Raw genomic sequence first — 18,893 nt, forward strand, 5'->3', positions numbered from 1 at the left:
CCCATGCAAATGAGAACCAACTCACAAACTCAAGTTCCAGAATAAATGATGAGGCCAAACCTAAAATGACTCATAAATAGGAAAGGAAGAAATTGAACAACAAGAAATTACTGAGAGCATCACGACTGCACAGGCATGAGTTTTGGGGTCAGATACGCTCCAAGAAGGTAGAATAAAGGAAATCATAAAGGTAGGAATAGATATTAATGAAACAGAAAATAAATCTAAAACAGAGAGGACCAATGAAACTAAAAGCTGTTTATTTGAGAAGATTTAGAAAACCTGTGGTGAGAGTGATCAAGAAGAAAAAAAGAGAAAATACACATAACCAATATCATAAATGAAAAGGGAGATATCACCATCCATCCTACAGCTATTTAAACAGATGATAAGAAAATACTGTGAATCATTTTATGAAGATGCATATGAAAACTTAGTTGAAGGGAAAATTCCTAGAAAAATAATTTAATAAAATGGACTCAAAAACAAATTTAAAAAACCTAAAGAGTCTTATTAGTATTAAAGAAAATGAATGGTAGTAAAAAAAAAAAAAATCTTTAAAAAGACCTAAATCGAGAGATATACCTTGCTAATGGAAAGGATGAATTAATGTTGTAAAATTATCCATCCTTCCTAAACTGATTTATAGATACAATCCAATTCCAATCAAGTTTCCATCAGGGTTTTTCACAGTACTTGTTTAAATGGATTCAAAAATTATTTAGAAAAATAAAGGGCCAAGAATAAGCAAAATACTTCAGAATAAAACAATATGGAGATAATCATGAAAAGATTCATTAAAGTCAAAATATGAGCAATAAATATGGCAAGCACATTTGCAGACAAATACGGGAATAAAAGAGTTTATCAAAAATAAAATGACTAATACTCTTAGTTTTCCAAGATAATACCCAAGTGCTTTCCAAAGTGGGCTGTACCAATTTATACTCCTACTAGCAAAGAGCCACTTTGGAAACGCTTGGGCATTTTCTTGGAAAGCTGAGCATTCACACATTCTGTGACTCAGCAATTCCACTTCCTGTGACTCAGTTTAGGAATATAAACTCTTGCAAATGAACACCGTGTGACATGAACTATAATGCTCACAGAAATACTGTCCACAGTAGCAAACCCGAACTAATTTTCAAAAGAAGAATGGGTAAATAATAATGCAATTCTATATAGCAGTGACATGGGTGTGCTATAGCTGTTTGCAACAATACAGATGACCACACGTAATGACCTTTAAAAAAAATAAGTTAAAAACTACACCTAAACAATACGCCTTTTAGAATGCATAGGTTAATTTAAAAAAGAAATGATCAAAAATCAAGGGAATGAGATCCCAGGGTAGTGACCACATCTCGGAGAGAAGCAGGGGTGGGATGGCCGAGAACCACCCAGGTAATCCTGGTTATACTTCCTGTGTTGGGTGTGGGTTCGTCCCTGTTTATTATATTATTAAAAAGAAACCAACGAAGGGATAATTAAAGGAGGGGCATGCATGGACCAAAGATGAGATTCTGACACGAACAAGAGATTATAATTAACTTAATTCTGGACACTGAGGGGAAAAAGGAAGTAGCTAAAAGACTAGCCATGAGGTTTCTGAAGAAGAAAAAGGTGGGAGGATTTGCTCAACTAGAAACTAGATATCAAGACTTAAATGAGAGGGACTTCCCTGGTGGTCCAGTGGCTAAGACTCCGAGCTCCCAATGCAAGGGGCACAGGTTCGATCCCTGGTCAGGGAACTAGATCCCGCACTCCATAAATGAAGATCCCGTACACCACAACTGAAGATCCCACAAGCCACAACGAAGATCCCGCACGCGGCAACGAAGATCCTGTATGCTGCAACTAAGACCCGGTGCAGCCAAATAAATAAATAAATATATATTTTTAAAAGACTTAAATGAAAGCTCTACCAATTAAGGTGTGTGGTTTGTGTGGTCCATGTAGTGTGGATGGCAGGTGGCTTGCTTGGAAGTTCAGTTCGCCGCTTTGGAAACCCAGGTTAGGTGGAACAGGGACCGTTCCCTTTTTCCATGAAAGAAGGAAATGATGAGACACTGAGCTTGAGGGCAGGAGGCATCCAAGCACAGCAGGCCTGGCCAGACTGGGGCTTGGTGTCCCTACTCACCTTTCGTTTTGTAGTGAAAGTCCCGGGCGTGTTTCTGAGCACGTCCACCCACTTGACCGTGCGCATGCGGTCGTCCCAGTCGGGGACCTGGTCTGCAGGGAGCTGAAACATGATCTTGGAGAGCTTGCACTTGATCCCCATCTTCTTCAGGTTGATGGGCACGTCTGACTTCATGGTCACCGCTATGTCCTTGGCACAGCCAGGGTGGAGGTGGCCCACCTGGGGAAGAGCCTTGCGTTAGTATTTTGGGGAATTCAATCCTGAGGACTCTTGATGCCTGATGGTGCCACTCTAGGGGCAGGGTCAAAAGTCTTGGCAAAAAAAAAAATGCATCATTCAAGCCCGTATATGTAGACCATCTTAAATAGGTACAAGACATTCTTAGATAGAAATATAATCATAAAAACAAAAGCAGCTAATATTTACCAAACTGTTACATGCTTCAGGCACTATGCTAAACTTTCACAAAATTCTACTAACCCCCACGACAGCCCTACGGGATGTACAGCTACCACCCCTATTTGATAGACAAGGAAACTTGTAACTTGCTCAAGGTCATACCATTAATGTTAGAAGATCTGGATTCAGACCCAGGCAGTATGGCTCCAGGTACCACACTCTTAACCACCTGTACTTCTCAACCATATGACCTGTACAAATTATGGACAGATGTACACAGTACCTTAGCAGTTCTCAGAGTGTGATCTAGTGAGCCTTGCGGGCCCCGAGGTCTTTTCAGGAGTTCACAAGGTCAAAACTATTTTCATCATAATACTAAGATGACATTTGACTTTTTCATTCTCATTTTCTCATGAGTATATAATGGAGCTTCCTAGAGGCTACATGACATACGATATTGCATCAGATTGAATGCAGAAGCAAATATGAGAATCCAGCTGTCTTCTACTAGGCCAGATATTAAAGGGACTTATAAAAATGTAGAACACTGCCACTCTTCTCGCACAATTTTGTTTTGGAAAATAAAGCCGTTTTCATAAAAATATGGTATTTATATTAACATGTAATGGGTTTGTTATTATATTTTAAATGAACAAATACATGTTTTTAAAGATTCTCAGCTTTAACTTCTAATGTGGTAAATACTGATAGACATAACCCACATAAACAAAAGCTCTTTGAGGGTCCTCAATAATGTTTAAGAGTATTAAGGAGTCCTGAGACCAAAAAAGGCTGAGATTTGCTGAAGTGTTCCAGATATATGGGAAATCCAATTTGGTTTGTAGAATAAAATCATGTGTGATTGAACATGCATAAATGCACATACATATACCCAAATACATACTATATATAGTCCTATATATATAGTCTTTTCATGTTTCTAATAGATAAACCCCTCCTCCTCTGGAAAGTGAAGGGAGAAGAAAGTTTAATACTTCCCAAGGCTACAACTCTGTGTGTGTGTGTGTGTGTGTACACACGTGGGTGTATACCTGAGTGTGTGCCCGTGGGTGTGTAAATGGACCATAAGAAGCTTATCTCTACCTTCTTTGACTATCACTTCACATCTCTCCAGGAAGCAAAACACTTCTTCCTGATCGCACCCTAATTTAAAGGTGACAAAGTAGGGTCGCCAACCCTCCTTGCTCTATCCCCCTAGAGTTCTGGGCTTGAACAAACTCAGTGGCTGAAACAGAGCAAGAGGCCATGGATACATCCAGTGTCCTGGGAACTCAGATGTGAACTGTCTATGAAAAACAAGTGCTGGCCAGAGGTGAGGCTCTGCTGCCACGTGGTCCTAGGCCTTGTTCGATGTCGAGCTTTGGTTAGCAATTCATAAAATGTGTGCTGTGAGACACTCAAAGAAGGGGTTAGAAAATTCCAGGTAAAACAAAGTTGACTAGGATTTAATATGCTGAAGGGCATCTAGAATCTGTAGGAGAAAGATGAAACATTTTCTAAATCTCTGTTGTCCACAAAACCCACCACCCCCATTTTAGCTTTTGATGAACCACTTTTACAGGACAAATGCTCCAAAGAACACACACCATGGGGGACACAGGTCTACACTTGGGGATGGGAAGACTGGGACCTGTCTTCATCCATGGAGGTCTCCATGGAATTCCTCAACCTCAGTCTTGGTGACCTCAATCTCTGCTCTTAGGCCAGAGGGGACATTTCTGGTACCAGGTCAGAGTGAGGGATGCATCCATCCCATTCTATGTATCTGTGGGAAAGGGCCGACAATCAAACTGGGGTTGGCTTAGGCCTAAGGGAGTGCAGAAAACAAGGACAGGTTTTCACTTACCTGTGGGGAGAAACAAACTGTGGCTAAAAGGGGCCATTCGAACCGTATCACATTCACTTGGCTGTGATTAGTGATTGTGAAGCTCACGTTATAGCTGTTTCCAATGTGGCAGTCCCCAAACTGGATGTGGTTCACCAGAGCAGCTAGGGGACAGAAGCAGGGGGCAGTGAGTCCCCTCTTGCCTCCTCTGCAGGCTCACTTCCCCAAGGAGGCAGCTCCTGAAAGACATTGTGCCTCACCCTCATGCAACCCCACCTTCCTTGGATGGTTATACTGGAAACACCTGGAGTCCTTCGCCAGCAAGCTTTCTCTCCTACAGGGGAGTCTACTTATCCATCCATCCATCCATCCACCCACCCACCCACTCTGGCCCTCACCTCCATTTGTACAAAGGAAAACATAGCTCCCCACTGCCCGCCCGCCGACTCCATTTGTTTGCTGAAACAGTACTATTAATTGCCACACAGAATACAGAAGTCCCCATTAAATTTGAATTACAAATAAATGATGAGTAATTTTTAGTATAAGTATGTCCCATGCAAAATTTTGGGACACAAATATACTAAAAATTATAGTTTATTTAAAATTCAAATTCAATATCTAAAATTCAAATTTAATGGGGACTGCTGTATTCTGATTTTCTAAACCTGGTAATCCTATTATAAGTATGAAATCTGATTTCTGAACTAGGGTTCACTGCTGGCTCCTGCTTGACCCCTGATAAGAAAGATGCCACCCTGTAGCTACAAACAGAGGTGAAACACCAGATACATGAGGAGCACTGATTTTAACCCATGTTGTATGGACTGCCTAGTGCTACATTCCAGGACTATGATTAAGCTCCTAGAGAAACTGTGAGACTGTTTATAACTCACTTCATAGCAGTCAGCCACACAATTAGGGTGTTTAGCAAATGCTTTTTGATAATAATGAAGAAGTAAATACTCTCCTACCCAAAGAATATAAGCAACCAAATGAAGCCGCAGTGCTTGATAAACTGCAGAGCAGCATGTCTTAAGCTCTAATGTTCACACAGATCACCTGGGGAGCTTGTTAAACTGCAAATTCTGAGTCAGCAGGTCTGAGGTGCTGGGGAGGCGTCTGAAATTCCCAACAGCTCCCGGGTGATGCTGATGCTGTAGGTTCTCAGACAGCGCGTTGAGTAGTGAGGCCGCGGAGAACGGTCTTCTAGAGGTGGCACAAACCTACACCTTCTCTAATTAAACCAGCCCGCCATTTCTCTTAGAATGTCTAGGGTACATGATACAGATGAAACAGAGGATGCCAGTACAAGCCAGCTAAAAGATATAGACAGGGAAAACTACACAGAGACATGTATCCACTCTTTAGCTAATCTGGAATTTGAATTTCTCTTATTAGCTAAATTGGAATTTGAGCTCAAAGAATAAGCTCCCTAAGGGGCAGACTCTCTTATTAATTACTCTTTGGAACTCCAGGCACATGCACACTGATGCTCAACAACTGTTCTTTGAGGGAACACATGGATGAATGCAGTGATTGAGTCAGGCATGAGGGAGCATACAGTAACAAAGAGGAGATTCAGTCCTAAATCCCCAGGAAGCTAGCCAACCTGTTATTTAAATTTCATTCTTATTTAAAATGAACCACAAGCCAACAGGTGTCAACACCTCACTGCTGCTTCTCTCACCTGCCACGAAGTCTTCCATCGTGTTTTCCTCGATGATCTCAGAGATATCTGAGGCCTCCTGGCTGGAGGAAGCCACCAGCCCGTGGATGTTGTCCAAGGTGATGTCATCCTCGTAGCCCTCTCCCACCATGTGGATGACAGTCTCCTCGTACTGGTTGTTGATCACTGACAAGTGGATGATGCCTGCCATTCTCCCAACCTTCTGGGAGTGGAAAACAACATCAAATTCAGCCGTGTCTCCAGGAGGAACAACCAGGGAGGCTGTGTGAGCCTTCTTTGCTGCACCGAGAAGAGAGAGATATGATCTAGAACCAGATTAAAGGAAGACGTATCCATAAAGACCTGGACTCAAGGGAAAGCAGCCCTCATGTGGGAATGAGCCTCGCCTAGAGAGGCCATTGGTGACGAGACTGGGCATCTGACTCTGGCTGGGTACACGTTAGTCCCCTAACAAAACAGCTACTGGGACCCATTGCTCTCTAGAAGATATACTTGCCCTACTTACCTTTTGCTTGTGGTTTGTTTTCCTCTATGATGTAGATGTAGGAGGTGGATGGCTTCCCCTTCAGGGAGAAGACTCCTAGTTGGTCCTGCAGGTCAACATGCAACTGGCATAAGGGAAATAAGATTGAGTGTTAAGCTTACAGGCTGTTCATGAGTTCTGAATAGAAGTGAGATACTGTGCTGTGGGGGGAGTACCCCCAAAAAATCATTGAGTCTAGTGCTCACTTTTTAGAGTTTCTTACTAAGAGAGATATAATAAATATTATACCTGGAGAGGACAAACAAAAATTTAGCTCAGCCCTTGCTATTTAAATAAGGAACCAGAGGTCCAGAGAGTATAGGTGACTTTCCGGATTACCCAGTCAAAATGGGGTTGCCAAGGTCTCTGTTATTGACAGAGGTAGTTGTGAAATATACACTAGACTAGTAAAATGGAAATGAATATTCGTCATTCTATGAGGGCTGGCATGAATGTGAGTTCCTAAAAACCAGTATCTTCTAGGTACTAACACATTAGTTGCCTGATAGTGTCACGTTGAGCGTCCTACCAAGATAAGAGGAAAACCAAGGTGGACATCTGACTTACTTCGAGAAAAAGGATGCTTTACAGCCCACTGGAAGCCATGTAGCTGATTAAAATAACCTAAAGCCATATATCATATTTTATGTATGAGGAACCAGCAGACATTTTTAGAAGATAGCAATGCTGGCACCATCATGAACAAGATTGAATATAAAAAATGAGGCACGAAGAAGGAAGAAATAGTGACATCACATAGGAAGCTTCTGAGATAAAAATATATATATTTAGAAATAATCTTAATAAGAAACTATACAGAGGAATCATATGAAAAAATATTGACATAAAAGAAGATGTAAATAAATGGGTTGGAATCCTAAATGTTGTTCCTGGTGGAGAGCCTAAATACTGTAAAAGTAGAAAATCCCACCTAAATAATTCATAGGAATCCCAATAGGATTTTGTGAGGAACATTATAAAATGATGTCTAAAGTTCATCTGAGAGACTGTTAAAAAATTGTTAAGAAAGATTAGAAAAACAGGGAATGGGTGCTAATACATTGTATAAGGCCACAATAATGGAAACCATGCAGGGTAATGGTAAACTAGGTAATTTGGACTCAAGACAATAAAGAAATGCAAAACAAAAACCAAACAAACAGGCCCCCCCCGCCCCCGATTTCAGAAGCATCACAGAGCTAAGAAGATAATGAAGGGTAACCAGACCAAGATCTGGGCTGTCTAGGGAGGCCAGCCTAACTTTCTGGGCTGTTTTTGACCTGGGGCAATTTGCCAGTAGGGAAGAGGCAGATGGGAGGCTGAACTGTGCTTTTCTGACGGTCTCTTGGTGTTAAGAGCGCAAAAGTCCTGTGAGGGGTGGGAGTGTTTTCTTTGCTCTAGACTAGGACCCCAAAGGTCTGCACAATAAGACAAAAGTTAGGCTGGATATAAAGCAGCTCTCCCAAGGATAGCAGTCCTGCTCAGAGTTATCTGTCTAACACAGAAAATCTCAAGCCCTAAAACCAGTTTAAGGTGATCCTGCGTTTCTAGTGCCCCCAAGTGCTAGGCAGAAGCAAATGAAAATTGTCTCTGAAGAAAAATACATCCTTAGCCTAATTATTTCTAAATTAACTTTTCAAATACACATGATCAAAAATAACCAGGCACATGAGGAGACAAGACAACATGGGCAAAAATGAACAGAAGCAGCAGATATCAGAATTAGACCCACTGGGGCTTCAGATTTTGGAATTATCAGGTATAGACTGCAAAATGGCTGTGATTACTGTGTTCAAGAAATAAAAGCCAAGTCTGACAATTTTGGCATGAAACTAGAAATCATAGAAACTGGTTATGCAGATTTGAAAAACAATCTAATAAAAATTCTAGAACTGAAAAATATAATAACTTAAGAACTGAATGGAAGGTTTAATAGAAAACTAGATATAGCCAAAGGGAGAGTTAATGAACTGAAGGCAGGACAAAAGAAATTATGCAAAATGAAGCCCAGAGGAAAATGGGTGGAAAATATTGTGAGGTTGTGAGACATAGAGGATATAATGAGAAGACCTTCCATACACTGACGTGGCTTCCCAGAAGGAGAGACGAGACAGAATGGAATAGAAACAATATGTGAAAACACATATAGGAATTTTCCAAAATTGACTCAAAACATCAACGGCAGAGTCCAGAAGCCTGGTGAATTCCAAGAAAAATCAATTAAAAGAAATCCATACCTAGACACATCATAGTAAAACTGCAGAAAACAAATACAAAGGTACAAAGCCAGGGGAAAAAGACTGCCTTAGAGGAACATTTTTGACTTATAAACTGACACCTCAGCCATAACAATGGAAACCAGAATACACTGGAATAATATCTCCCATGTGCTGAAAGAAAACAACTGCCAACCCAGAGTTCTACAGCCAGCAAAATTTACGTTAAAAATAAAGGATAAATTGAGATCTTCAAATAAAAACTGAGAGAATTCACCACTAGCAGACTTGCATTAAGGAAATATTGAAGAGTATTCTTCAGTAGGTAGAAAAAGGATCTCAGATGGTAGGTTGGAGATGCAGGAGTGGAGAGCAATAAAAATGGTAACTTCTGGGTGAATCTAAATGAGTCCTAACCACATAAACAACAACAACAGTAATAATGTCTTGTAGAATCCAAAGCCCTCCACAAACTGTCCCCTCACTCTACCCTTCTATTTTTATCTCTCACTGTTCTTCAACCTATACCCTATGCTCTCACAAAGCTGGTGCTTACTAGTTCCTATTTGTACCTTATAATTTTTTTTTTGTTTTGTTTTTGTTTCTGTGCCTTTGTCTTTGCAGTTTTCTTTCTCTGCCTAGGCTTCACTCACCACAATGCCCACTTACCGAAACCCAGCTATATCCTTTGACGCCCAGCTCAAATGTCATTTTATAGTGAAATTTTCCTGGATTCCCCTAGATGGGAGTAGATTATTTTCAAAAGTCCTACGGTTCTTTCTATAACACTTACACAATTTATCACTTTTTTTTTTGTAAAATAAAAACATAATTGCTGAACCAAAGCCCCTTCTGATGTTATATCTCTCACCCCTGATGAAGTTTTTTCCTTTTTTCCTTATTACAAATGCAATGTTCATTACAGAAAAAAAGTGAAAAAATAAGGAAGACACTCAGAACACCCATAATCCTACCCACTCAGCTTGGTGTATTATCATTGCTCACTGCCTTGCACAGTAATTATCAGTGTACTATGTAATCAGACCATGCCTAATTCCCCTCTGCATGTCCCATGCCTTACCCAGGTTAACGTATGAGGAACATCAAAGAAGTCCTCACAAGTTAGGGATGGCAGAAACCCCAATGTCAGAAGTCTTGCTTCTAAATGATTCTCCCTTTTCACCCCATGCTTCACCCTCCAGCAGTACCTTGGCAGGGATGGTGCCATTGTTCTTGAGGACAAGAGGCAGTGTCTCTGAATGACCAAGCAGAAGCCTCTTAAAGAGGAGCAAGGGGTTTCCATATTGGTTATAGAGAATCGGCCGCACAACGGTCACTCGAGGGAGGTTCCCCTCTCCAACAATATCAAACATGAGGCTTCGATTCTTGGCCAGGTTGCTGCAGGGAACAGAAAGATCAAGGCCTGTCAGCCCAGCATGGCAGGAATGACATTTCACAGAGAGTGTGGCCTGCGGCCCTGCTGGAGGAGGGGGAGCTGGGGAGCTGGTACCTGGGCAGGCCGTCCAAGGTGGCCTCAAAGATACACTGGTAGGTCTGCATGGTCTGTGGGGTGAAGGACACCGTGGCAAAGGCATGCGAGCGGCTGGCAACACACATCTTGCTGGGTTCCACTTCAAAGATGTCAGTGATGCGGGCAAAGATCTGGTTGGGGGCGGGGAGGAAGCAGGGATCGGTGTGTGTGCCACTTTGCATTTGCACAAGGCTTGCTGCTCACCTCTACAAGCCCTGCTGTGACATCTCCCTCTTCTAAGCTCTGCAGTAGGCATGTCCCACTGCTTGCACAGTCACGATCCTGGAAGGAGCGGCCTGGGTACTCAGGGACCCACCCCTGAGCAATAATTGGCCAGACCTGTGATCTTGGACTCAAACAGATGAACTAAACCATATCTCAGATAGTCAGATCCCCTGGCCACCCCACCACCCCACACACACACAAATAAATTAAGATGCCCGAGACCGCTGGTGGTTGCTGACGTGGGGCTGAGCTGGAAGCCAGACTAGAGAAAGGAGCAATGGAGACACCATGTGTGAGAAACACGTGGCTCCTGGCAGATGGGGAGCCATGGCTGGTCTTCCGAAAGCTGGATTTCGGGTGACAGCTCCAGTCCCACAGACCTCTGGCTACATGCTGTGTTCTGCCCTGCGTGTGAGGTCTCGGATTCACTGAAGCAAATCTTGCTATGTTGGGGCCATCCTGAGTGGGTTTCTGCTCCTTCTAACTCCAAGAGCTTTGGCTAGAACCACCTTCTGCAGCACTTCCTCCGCTCCTGTCTTGGGGCAGTGTTTGGGGAAGGCTGTAGGGACTTAGGGACCCCTGGGACGGCCTCAAAAGGATTTTTTATTCTCACGGGAGGCAGGTGGGATTCAAGACTGACTATTCCTTCTTGTTCTTAAGCTGAGAGCATAAGGTTTCTTTCCTCTTTCCAAGGAATAATCTGCAAATTAAGGAGGAAGATGACAACATAATGTCTGCAAATCCCTGTTAAAAACCGATCTTTGTTTAGAAATCAGGCTTGCTCACTTTTCACGTTTTTAGAACAGCATAGGGAGAAAGCTGCCTTTCCCTGTCCCAAAAAGGTCAGAAAGTGATAATAGTCTCTCAACCTGTGTCCCTCTGCGGTGACAGTCCTCCGGATATGCACACTACTTTTGGCTCTAGACTAGACCAACCCTCTTGGTCATCTCCCTGCCACCATCAGACATGAGAACAATACCAACTCTGGGGCACAAGGGTCACCTGGGCTGAGATTCTATCTTCGGGCAGAGAACTGAGGTGGCTGAGCTGACACTAGGCAGTGTTTGTAGTACACTGATTGGAAATTAAGGGTGAGTGAAACCCAGCCCTCTCTTTTGGTACCCTGAATTTTCTGTTCCACTGCGAGGAAAAAGGGTCTCGGTATGGTCTGACTCAGACAAGGAAGGCAGTTTTGGTCTGGCAGACCCCGAGATGGACACTTATTATTTACCTTGTACGTAGATGAAGCTTGGCTTTAAACCAAGCCTTATATCCCTAGGCTCAGGGACCTAGGGGAAGAATTTAGCATGTCTGAGCCTCAATTTCCCCAACTATAAAATGGGGATAATAATACAAAATCCGGTACTACAAACTTCTGAGGATGAAATGAGATAATAAATGAAAATCACTTGGCACAGTGCTCAGCATACAGCAGGAGGTCAATAAATGCTCACCCTTTCACCTTACACTTATAGTCTGACACCCCCCAAATCTCCCACACCAGACCAACATGCCACCTGAGCAGGCTTCGTGACCCGATCCTTGGCTCTCCCCACAGTGCTTTGTCCCGTAGACACGTGAGTGCTTGACGGAGGACTGCGCTGCTCCGTCGTGTGAACCAGTTTATCACAGAGGTACCCAGAGGAGACGTCCACTGGGATAAACGTATGTCCCCTCATATAACTTCCAGGGGGCCTGAGAGCCAGATAAGCCCCATTCACAATACAGGCTCCAGGGCAGGGGTTTCCAAGAGCTCCTGCCCTGGCTTTATGCCAACCGTGGTGGGCCGGGGCCACTGGGGCTGCTCACCTTGCTGGAGATGGGCTTAACCACAATGTTGATGTCACAGGCGATCTTTCCCATGTTGGCGATCTTGAACCGAGCCTTGGCCTGATGGCCCACCAGGACATTGCAGAAGATGAACTTGTTCTCATCCTCCACAAACAGCCCCCCGCTCTCTATGGTCTGCAGGATGCTGTACAGGTTGGCGCTGCTACAGAGTTGGTGCTCCTCAAATATCAAGGTGGTGTTGTCGGTCACGAAAGCTGGGGAGTGGAGGGAAGACTGTGAGACAAAGGCTGAGTGCTTGATTCCTGCTCTCTGTAATTCCTAATTTGGAGGTTGAGACTCCAACAAAGGACAACCATAGAGGGGAATTCACACAAGAGGGTGTGAGGGATGGGACAAATTCTGCCTCCTCTTCCTCTTTTGGACTGCTTTTGCTGGTCTCCAGACTCCAACCACCTTTCCCTTCCAATGGTAAGGAGGATAAGATCTGGGGCGAGCTGAGGAAGGAAGGAGGCATTTGGCCCACTTTGGTGAGAGGCTGCAGGGGACCTACAGCCAGAGCAAGAGGAGCTGCCTCCGTGCTTCATCTGAGATCTTTCTGGGCTAAAGTTGTAATACACTCAGTCACTGACCATTGTTCTCTGTGCATATGTTACAGGGAGTGGCCTGGCCATGAGCAGGATTCAGTGTTTCTGGGTTCTGTGCCATATCCCATTGCACCGTGATTCCAAGGTAACACTATCCATCTGAGAATCCCAGACCAAACTCAGGAAGACCAGGAGTTTAAAGCTGCACATCCTCTTCTAGGTGTGCATGCCCGGTAAGTCTATAAGGAAAAAGATGGCTGAAGACACCAGAGGAAGATCTAAGGTCCCAAAGGAAGAAGCCCAGCCACATCTATTAGGCATCTGCAAGGGAGGGGGTTGTTACAGAGGAAGGAAGGTCTTTTAAGGGGTGCTCTCCCATCTGAGTGCCCAGTACCTGGCTGACAGGCTTCGGCCAACAGGCTGTAAGGAATGCCAGCGGGCTGGTCTCTTGGGTCTCGGTCAGAGATATCAATCGCTATAAATTCCTCACATCTTCCCACAGGGTCAGCCACACAGTCAATGGTCACGACCTGCATTCCTCCGGAAGGGATGGAGCCAAACCCAGGGTACACGGTGAACATGCCGTGGGTGAAGCGAGCCTGCAGGAAGGGTGGGAGGGGCAGGAGGGGTAGAGGCAGAGTGGGTGGCAGAGTCTGAGCCCTTCCACCAGAGTCATGAGACGGTGTCAAGAGGGACTGGATGGGGGGGGCGGTTGGGGGGCTCTCCCCACAGGCTCTCTCTGGGTCCAGCTCTTCTCCTGGAGGCAGGGAGAGTCTGGGGGTTCTTCAGGGACAGGCTCTCTCGGCACTTCTTTCTATGCACATTCCTTCTGAACAGTCATGGTTAAGTGGGGGTCTAAGGGAGCAGACACATTCTACATAGTACAACACTTACCCAGATGGGAAACAGGGGTTAGGATTATGGACTTCTGAGTGAGATGCTCCTGGGTTTGAATCGCAGCCCTGCTGCGTATTAACTGTTTGACCTTGGACAAGTGACTTCTCTGAGTCTTAGTTTATCAGTAAAATGAAGCTAAAGACTTTACCCTGAGATCACCGGAGGCTTCAATGAAAGAATGTGTATGAAGCAATTAGCAAAGCATCTGGCACAGAATCTGTGCTCAAAACATGGGGTGTTATCATGCACTTCTCTGGTTCTTAGGAGCTTCCTTCCTTTCTTTTTTATTTGCCCTCAGGCTTATTGAGATATAATTGACATATAACATTGTATAAGTTTAAGGTGTATGACATGATGATTTGATACCTGTATATATTACAAAATGATTACTTCAATGACTTTTAACAGCTACCAGGAACAGCAGGATTTCGTTCCTCCATCTTTCTGGAGCCCCTCCCTCCATACATACCTTAATTGTAGTGTTCACCATGTTGCTTGTCAATTGCTTATTTACCCTCTGCCTTTTATAAGTGTTTAAAATATGTCCTCTACATCCTTTTAGAACCATATCAGACAATGTTATAACTTTTTCTTTGCTAAACATAATTTAGAAAATTCACGAGGAGAAGGAAAGTCTATTGAATTTACCCACATAATTGCTTGCCATGTTTTTTCTTCCTTCTTGATGCTCCATGATTCCTTCTTTTATTGTTTACTTTTTGTTTAGAGAACTTCCTTTAGCCATTCTTTTAGGAGAGATCTGCTGGTGACAAATTATTTTAGTTTTCCTTCATCTGAGAATATTTTGATTTTCCATTCATTTCTGAGGGATATCTTTGCTGGATATAAGATTCCGGGTTCACAGTGATTTGCTTTCCGCACTTGCAAAATGTTGTGCCATTTCCTTTTGGCCCCTATGGTTTTTGGTAAGAAATCTGCTGTCATTTAAATAGTTTCCCCCCTATATGTAAGTATGTAAGGAGTCAGTCCTCCCTCATTGCTTTCAAGATTTTTTGTCTTTAGTTTTTAGAAATTTGATTATGATGTGTGTTGGTGTGGATTTCTTTGGGTTTGTCCTGTTTGAGATTTTCCCAGATTCTTGTATTTGTAGGTTTAAATATTTTGCCAAATGTGGTAAGCTTTCAGCCATTTTTTTCCTTGAGTAGTTTTTCAACCCTACCTATTTCTTTTCCTTTTCTTTTCTTTCCTTTTTATTTATTTATTTGTTTTTTTGGTGTCATGATCTTTATTTATTTGTGGATTTACGTTATTAGTTATGTTTTAGGACAAATATGAATTTCCATTCTTTGAAAACAAAACAGCTTTGTAGAGGTTTATTCTGAATTATTTTACACAAAATAAAAATAAGGAAATATTTTTGTACATTCACATGAGAGGACATTTCATAGGAATCAACATTATATTTATGAAAGGTTTTAATGACTTAGGAAAATGCTTATGAGAAAGGTAGGTGAAAAAATAGTATAAAGTTATTAATATATTACCTCAATTGTACACATATGCCAAATATTATCAGTAACTAACTCAGAGTGATGGGATTAGGCATTGTTTATGCTTCTTTCTATCAATATTTTACTTTTCAACAAGAATAAGAAAAGACTATTTTCCTTTTATAACAACACTAAAAAAACACTAAATGAATAAAATAGATAATCAACAAGGACCCACTGCATAGCACAGGGAACTCCACTCAATACTCTCCAATAACCTACATGGGAAAAGAATCCAAAAAAGAACAGACACACGTGTATGTACAACCAAATCACCTTGCTGCACACTGAAACCAACACAACACTGCAAATCAACCATACTCCAATATTAAACAAAACAAAACAAAACGAAACACTAAATGAGAGATTCACAAGGAAAAGCCTCCATCTATGGTTGCTTTCCATTTATCCAAAGAGATGAGATGGAGGAGGCAATGTACCAGGTTCATTCAGGCTGATCAGTCCTACCAAAGGGAAGAGAGGCAGCATGCTCAACTCTCCCCAAATATGCCTTCCTAGTTTGGCTCCTAACCCTTCTCCAAAGAATCTCACTCCTTCTTTCTCTCCTTTCAATATCCCCTACCCTGACCCCACCACCACCACAAATTCCATCAGACTTTTCTCCAGGGCAGAATTAGCTAGTCCACCATTGCTCGATGACCAGTTATCATTTTTCTTCATTTGCATATGCTTTTAAAATAGCGTATTATATATCCTCCGTATTATATATACATGTATCCTATAAGGACATTATAATATCCTTAAACTAAGTGGAGACTTCGTAACAGAGTTTGGGCTGAATCCTCTGCTCCACTTGCTTGAATGCCAACTGTGTTCTTCCCTTACTTCACTGGTGAAGTAGTAGCCAGAATGTAAACAGCCATCCATGAACACCTCCTCTTTACCCTACCTGTGTCTATACAGGGACTTTCTGACCTTATTCTCTCAAATGCACTAATGTAGTATATTTCTAATAATATAGCATACAAATTTTTACATTATTATAGCTCTACAAACACTGTAACCCAATAAAGGTTATTTCTTGAACTATTAAGCAACTAAACAGTGCAATTACTAATACATTTCCCTCTTTAATACAGTACACTTTCCTTCTGGAGGTAAGAGTGGAGAAGTAGAGCAGAGAGGAAGGAAGGAAGAAAAGAAGAAAGAGGAAGAGGAGGAACCATGGAGAGCGTCCCAAAGTTGTAGCTACTTTGGGAAAGTAGCATAAAATAAAGCCTCTCCAAAGTGACATAAAAAATAGAATGCTTCTATTCTCTTTGTGTCACTCATCACCCAGTAGTCCTGGGAGGCCCTGCACTACAGGGTAGGAACCCCTGCTTGAAGCAAAATAAGAAAGAGTACTGCTACATCTTCTGATAAATTTTAATTAGTGCTGTTCATCATATATTTTTAGCTCTTTTTTTGAACACAGGGTTATTACATTAAACCATGTGACTTCTTTAGTCAATGAATTGTGAGCGGAAGTAAAGGGTGTCACTTTCAAGAGGTAACTTTAAGAGACAATGTATAATTTATCACACTTTCCCTTTCTGTCTGTCATGGCAACCCAAAAGCCTGGGTCTGAGCGTAAGGACAACCCAGCGCAGTGTCCTCCTTCCTCCCCCATAGACATTAGTGAGAAATATGAATAGAATTTTGTTGTTTAAAGCTATTGATAACTTTTAGGGTTGCCTGTTACCATGACAATAACAGACTCCGACTAATACTAATACTGGTTTAAGTTAATAGCAAACGCTGGCTTGCTCTGCAGCCCTACCTATTTCTTACCTCTTTCTGGAACTCTGATGACAGGGTTGTTAGATTTTTTGTTATAGTTCCACAGGTCCCTGAGGGTCTGTTTCATTTTTTTCCCATTAGACTAAACAGACTTTCAGTAGACTCAAAACAGTCTATTTTCTCTTTTTCTTTAGATTGGGCATCCTAAGACACCTAAGATTGGACACCTCTTGTAAAGATGTCAACATCCTGATCCCTGGAACCTGTGAATATATTACCTTACATGGCAAAGGGACTTTGTTGATATGATTGAATTAAGAACCTTGAGATGGGGGTAGCATCCTGTACTATCCTCGGTCCAATGTAATCACAAGAGTCCTTAGAAATGGAAGAAGCAGACATAAGAGAGTTAGAGGGAGATGTGACTATGGAAGAGGCTGGAGTAATGTGATATGAGAAGGACCTGATCCACCATTGTTGGTTTTGAAGATGGAGGAAGGGAATCATGACCCAAGGAATGCAGGTATCCTCTAGAACATTGGAAAGGGAAGAAAGTGGATTCTCTCCTAAAGTCTCTAGAAAAGAATGCAGGTATCTTGCCAATACCTTGACTTTAACCCAGTGAGACCTGTGTCAGACTTCTGACCTACAGAACAATTTAAACAAGAGAAACAATTTGTATTGCTTTAAGCCACTAAGTTTGAAGTAATTTGTTATGGGAGCAATAGGAAACAGACACAGGAATTTTTATTTTTCTGGCTTCAAGTTCACTGAGTCTTTCTTTTGTTTCCTCCATTCTGTTGTTGAATCCATCCATTGAGTTTTAAATTTTGGTGATTCATTTTTTTCAATTCCAAAATTTCCATTTGGTTCTTCTTTATATTTTCTCTTTCTTGGCTGAGACTTACTATATTTTTATTTCTTCCAAGCATATTTGTAATGGCTTTTTGAAGCATTATGTTGGTTGCTTTAACATCTTTGTCAGATAATTCTAACATCTTGGTCATCTCGGTGTCGGCATCTATTGCTTATCTATTTTCACTTAGTTTGAGATCTTCCAGGTTCTTGGTATGCTGAGTGATTTTCAGTTGAAACCTGGACATTTTGGGTATTATATTATGAGACTCTGGATCTTATTTAACTTCTGTTTGAGCTGGCTTTCTCTGACACCACTCTGGCAGGGGAGGGGGTGAACACTGCCTTGTTACTGCCAGGTGGGGATAGTAGTCCAGATTCTCCACTCGGACTTCTTAGGGTGGGAGTTCCAGTTCCCCACTAGTCTTTGACTAATATTTCCCTTGTGGGGAGGGGTAAGAGTGTCTCATTACTGTTCTGCTGATTCCATGGGGTAGGAGGTCCCCTGGGGGGATGAGAAGGATGTCTCATTACCACCCAGTTGGAGTGGAAGTCAAGGCTCCCCATGTGGTGTTGCCATTGACAATGGTGGAGGTGATGGTGGGTAATGAACGTCTGGCTCCCTACTGAGTGTTCTTGGACATCACTTTGGCAGGGGGTCAGGGCTCATTATAGCCTGGATTGAGTGAGAAGTCTAGGCTCCCCACTGGCCTTTGCTTGATATATGTGGGGTAGGACCACAGATTTCTCTGTCATGTTTGACTGTAATATTACAGTTCTTATCTGAAAGTTTTCTGTCTTGCTAGGCTACCTTTTCCTGGTCCTTTGGCTAGTGGGAGAAGGCTTTTGTTGGGGCCTTTTTTGGTCCGTGCTTGTTGATGTTTCTGGATTGCTGGCTCCCTCAGCACCCGATCTAGGATATACGAAGCAAAAAGAAATCTCAGG

At 42.4% G+C, this 18,893-nt stretch overlaps 1 protein-coding gene across 2 annotated transcripts in view; it reads right to left on the bottom strand.

Annotated features, from left to right (window-relative positions):
• Positions 1-18,893, bottom strand: part of HYDIN (HYDIN axonemal central pair apparatus protein) — a 348,607-nt gene that overhangs the window by 40,047 nt on the left and 289,667 nt on the right. For both annotated transcript variants that reach the window (XM_068527442.1, XM_068527441.1), the window contains 8 exons: positions 13,340-13,544; positions 12,380-12,615; positions 10,325-10,476; positions 10,023-10,212; positions 6,581-6,683; positions 6,076-6,354; positions 4,407-4,549; positions 2,141-2,359 (listed from right to left, as the gene is read on the bottom strand). In XM_068527442.1, coding sequence (XP_068383543.1) covers positions 2,141-2,359; positions 4,407-4,549; positions 6,076-6,354; positions 6,581-6,683; positions 10,023-10,212; positions 10,325-10,476; positions 12,380-12,615; positions 13,340-13,544 — 1,527 coding nt within the window. The remainder of the gene's footprint in view (positions 1-2,140; positions 2,360-4,406; positions 4,550-6,075; positions 6,355-6,580; positions 6,684-10,022; positions 10,213-10,324; positions 10,477-12,379; positions 12,616-13,339; positions 13,545-18,893) is intronic.

Source organism: Eschrichtius robustus, chromosome 19 (genome assembly GCF_028021215.1).
Source record: "Eschrichtius robustus isolate mEscRob2 chromosome 19, mEscRob2.pri, whole genome shotgun sequence".
In the NCBI taxonomy this organism is placed as follows: domain Eukaryota; kingdom Metazoa; phylum Chordata; class Mammalia; order Artiodactyla; family Eschrichtiidae; genus Eschrichtius; species Eschrichtius robustus.